At 66.8% G+C, this 4611-nt stretch overlaps 1 protein-coding gene across 1 annotated transcript; it reads left to right on the forward strand.

Annotated features, from left to right (window-relative positions):
* Positions 1-462: 462 nt before the first annotated feature.
* On the forward strand, positions 463-4198 carry DPP7 (dipeptidyl peptidase 7). The gene is given in 18 exon segments (XM_032636388.1): positions 463-569; positions 641-726; positions 728-755; positions 842-981; positions 1063-1086; positions 1088-1213; positions 1215-1228; positions 1454-1589; positions 1668-1749; positions 1845-2011; positions 2198-2258; positions 2706-2829; positions 2928-3036; positions 3038-3080; positions 3226-3290; positions 3601-3671; positions 3797-3816; positions 3819-4198. Coding segments are annotated over 18 exon segments (1578 nt in total). The 5' UTR covers positions 463-487; the 3' UTR covers positions 4019-4198.
* Positions 4199-4611: the final 413 nt, after the last annotated feature.

Below are 4611 nucleotides of genomic sequence, written 5' to 3' on the forward strand. Positions count from 1 at the left end.
CTCCCTCCCTCTCAGGGCTCGTTCTGAGCAGCTGCTCAGGAGGCGGCCTTCCCCAACCCTTGCCCTTGACAGTGACCCTCCCCTGGGGCTGCCCGCTGGGGGGCCCGGCCCAGGACAACGCCCCGTGTGGCCAGGAGGCGGCCTGGGCAGCGGGGCAGGCACTTCCCGCTCGGTGCGTGTGTGGCACGGAGCCCGGCCCTCAGCAGTGGCCGCTAGAGGACGGGTGACTGGCCAGGCACGTCCCCCGCCCCAGCACCGGGCCCTCGAGCCCTCAGCCCCACTTCCGGTGCCCCCATAGCGACCATCTTCATGGTGACACAGGAGCGCCAGGAGCTTGAGGACCCGGAAGCAGGCCGCCGGCAGGACACGGCAGAGCTGCTCACAGCCCCGCCCAGGCCGTCACGTGAGGGCTTCCTGCCGGTCACGTGACCCCCCCCCCCCCCCCCCCCCCGCCACATCTGACCCGAAGCTGGCGGGCGAAGTGAACATGAGCTCCCCGCCCCAGGCGGCCCCGACGTGGGCCCTGGCCCTGGTGCTGGCCCTGCAGCTGCGCAGCCTGGAGGCCGGGGGTGAGTGCCGGCCCGCGGGCCCCCCACCCGGCACCCCCAGGTCCCCCCCCGCTGAGCGCTGTGCCCTCCAGCCCACAGAGCCACGGACCCTGAGTTTCAGGAGGCCTACTTCGAGCAGCTCCTGGACCATTTCAACTTCGAGAGGTTTGGCAACAAGGACCTTCCGCCAGCGGTTCCTGCTGTCAGGTGAGGTCGCCCTGGGGACAGTTCCTGCTGTCGGATGAGGGACGGGCACCCCACGCCTCACCTGCCCCCTTGCCTCCATCCGACAGAGAAGTTCTGGAAGAGGGGCGAGGGGCCAATATTCTTCTACACGGGCAACGAGGGGGACGTGTGGTCCTTCGCCAACAACTCGGGGTTCATCCTGGAGCTGGCGGCGCAGCAGGGGGCCCTGGTCGTCTTTGCCGAGCACGTGGGTACCGGCTGGGGCTGGGGGTGGACTGGGGGCCAGCCCGGGGCGCGGGGTCAGTGACCCCTCGTCTCCTGCCCACAGCGGTACTATGGAAAGTCTCTCCCGGTTCGGTGAGCGGTCCAGGTGCCGCGGGTACACGGAGCTGCTGACGGTGGAGCAGGCCCTGGCCGACTACGCGGGGCTGCTCCGGGCGCTTCGGCAGAAACTTGGGGCCCAGGACGCCCCCGCCATCGGCCTTCGGCGGGAGGTGCGTCCTTGTCTCCTTTCTCTCCCGGAACAAATGCAAGCCTGGCCCCAGCCAGAATTTCTGTGGGTCCTAGAAGTTTGGGGTCCTTGGAGGCATGGGGTGGGGGGCTCTGAGAAAGGAGAGAGGAGGCAGGTGTCGTCGCGGAGGCGCACTGGGGCCGGCGGGAGCGGGGTGCTGCAGGGGTGGCGTGGGGAGCCATCCGGCTAACCCTGCGCCCCTGCCCAGCTATGGGGGAATGCTCAGCGCCTACATGAGGATGAAGTACCCCCACCTCGTGGCGGGGGCGCTGGCAGCCAGCGCACCTGTCGTCTCGGTGGCAGGCCTCGGTGACCCCTACCAGTTCTTTCGGGACGTCTCAGCAGTAAGTGAAGCCTCCGGCCCCCGACCCCTCCCCAAGCAGCCCAGGCTGCCGGTGCAGCCACACCCTTCCTTCCTCCAGGATTTTGAGGGCCAGAGTCCCAAGTGTGCCCAGGCCGTGCGGGACGCCTTCCAGCAGATCAAGGACTTGTTCCTACAGGGAGGTGAGGAGGCCGCCCCCTGCCTCCCTGCCCCCCATTCCCCCTCCCCCACGTGTGCCTGAAGACTCCAAAGGCCCTTGTCCCGCTCCTCCTGGCAGCCTATGACACGGTCAGCCAGGAGTTCGGCACCTGCTGGCCGCTCTCTGGCCCAGGGGACCTGACCCAACTCTTCGGGTTTGCCCGGAATGCCTTCACCCTGCTGGCCATGATGGACTACCCGTACCCTACCGACTTCGTGGGACACCTTCCTGCCAACCCCGTCAAGGCGAGGCACCCACCCCTGGCTGGCGGGAACCCGGGGAGGGCAGTGTCCTGTGGATAGGGAGGGGCCCGGCTGCCCTGGGGTGGTCAGAGCTGGCCAGCCCCAGGACCTTGCACCCACTCTGGGACCTGGGACTAGGGAAGGTCTCGAGGGGGGTGGCTGGCTGAGGGGCTCTGCTGGCACCCACAGGTTGGCTGCGACCGGCTGCTGAGTGAGAGCCAGAGGATCAAGGGGCTCCGATCGTTGGCCGGTGCGTCTGCCCACCTGCCTGGGCTGGTGTCAAGCGTGAGGGGCCAGTGTTGGCAGGGGAGCGGGTGGGCTGAGGATGTGGGCGGGCAGCAATGAGGGCCGTACGGGGGCGGGGAGCGCAGAAGCCCTTCCACTTGGTCCCTGGGGCAGGAAGTGGCCATCCCCGTCATGGCCCAGCCTGGAGAGCGCGAACCCAAGGGCCTTCTGGGAGGTCCCCAGTGCAAAGGGCAGCACACCCCACCTCGGCCCACCCTGCTGGGAGGGAGAACATCAAGGTGGGCTGCCCAGCTGCCCTCAGCAGCCAGGACAGAAGCTGATAGTACAGATCCCAGCCACTCCACTTCTCACTGGGCCCATAGGACCCCAGAGCCCCCTGACACCTGCTGGACCCATCTAAGGGGGCAGGGTGGGTGTCCAGGCACCCAGCCCCAGTACCCCTCTCCCCCAGGCCTGGTGTACAACTCCTCGGGCACGGAGCCCTGCTATGACATCTACCTGCAGTACCAGGTCTGTGCCGACCCCACGGGCTGCGGCTTGGGCCCCGATGCCAAGGCCTGGGACTACCAGGTATGTGGGAGCTGGGGGCCTGGGACTGCCAGGTATGGGTGCTACATGTGGTGTCCTGGCCCCCCTGGCCTGATGGTGTTTGCGGGTCGTCCCGCAGGCCTGCCACTGAGATCAACCTGACATTTTCCAGCAACAATGTGTCGGACATCTTCCCTGACCTGCCCTTCACTGAAGCCCTGCGCCAGCAGTACTGCCTGGACACGTGGGGCGTGTTGGCCCCGGCAGGACTGGCTGCAGACCAGCTTTGGGGGAGGCGGTGAGGCTCAAGACAGGGTTGGGGGCGGCATCCTTCCCCCTTGCACTGAGCTGCCTCTGTTTCCCACACTCCCTAGCCCCCCTGGGTCACAGATTTGGGGGGGCCCCACCCGGTCCCCCACCACTGCTTGCTCTGTCCGTTTCAGACCTCACGGCTGCCAGCAACATCATCTTCTCCAACGGTGACCTGGACCCCTGGGCCGGGGGAGGGGTGAGTCAGGCCAGGAAGTCCCTGCCCCGTGTGGGTCCCAGCACTCGTGGCCCTGCACCTCCTTGGTTTTTGTTCCAATCTCCCTTGTTCCCTCCTCTCCCTTTGTTGGTTCTTTTCCTGACTTCTGGCTCATTCATCTTCACGTTTCGTTTCTAATGGGACCGTTCAGGTCTATGCAGTCACCCCGAGCTACTGCTTTAACTGCACCCCACAGACTGGGACATGCAGCCTCCCAGCAGGTTGTGCTGCGAGGCTGAGGCCCAGAAGCACAGTCTGCACCCCTGACACGGAGGCTCCTTCAATGATACAGATTCAGAGCAACCTGAGCATGTCAGTCCTCGCCGTCACCATCCACGGGGGAGCGCATCACCTGGACCTCAGGTGCGGTCCTGCCTGGGGAGGGGGTGCAGTACCTGGCCTGGGCCGATGGTGTGGACGTGGGCTAGGGTGGTGTGAGGCTCGGGGCCTGCCAGCCCTGCTGAGTGTCCCCCACGCCTGCTCCTCAGAGCGTCCCACCCAGAAGACCCGCATCTGTCGTGGAGGCGCGCAGGCTAGAGGCCACCCTCATCGGCAAGTGGGTCGAGGCAGCGAGGCATGAGCAGCGGCTGCGGCTGGCACAAGCACAGGGGCTCCGAGGCCTGAGGGGTGCTCCCCCAGCAGGACCAGGGAGGACTTGCTGGGAGCCTGAGGCGAGTAAGCGGGGGAGGAGCCCCGGCCCAACCTCCTGAACCTGGAGCTCGGCCAGGGTGGGCAGGGCCTTGCCCGAGGGAGAGGCCGACAAACACTGGTGGGCCTGTCAGGCATGTCCTGTCCCACGTCCTGTCCTGTCTTGAGGCCCTGGACACAGTGAACACAACTCACACTACCTCCTAAACTCCGCTGATAATAAAAAGAGTCCTCAGCTCCCATCTGTGTCTTTGGGTGACGGGGGATTGCCGGCCTTTCCTGCGGTGGCCCAATCCACACCACCACGAGGAGGCCACCCCAGTGATTGTCCACCTCCCTTCTCAGCTGTTCCTCTTCATCCTCTTCGTCCCCAACCACTGCAGTGTCCGCCTGGGGAAGCCCTGCAGCCCCCAAGTCCCCCTGCTTGGTGCCAGGCCTGGGCGGGGCCGGGGGGCAGTCTGCCTCACTCCGCAGACTCAGGCCCCACCGTGTGGGAAGCCTGCTGTCCCGAGTCCCACGCCCACTGCTGCCCAAGAGGCTCCTGCGCTGGGGTATGGGGGGCGGGGGGTAGCGACAGGGAGCATCACGCACCCCCCAGCTGGGGAGGTCGTGCCGGGCAGGCAGCCACAGCCGTTGAGAGGCAGGGCAAGGGCCC

Source organism: Phocoena sinus, chromosome 6 (genome assembly GCF_008692025.1).
Source record: "Phocoena sinus isolate mPhoSin1 chromosome 6, mPhoSin1.pri, whole genome shotgun sequence".
In the NCBI taxonomy this organism is placed as follows: Eukaryota; Metazoa; Chordata; class Mammalia; order Artiodactyla; family Phocoenidae; genus Phocoena; species Phocoena sinus.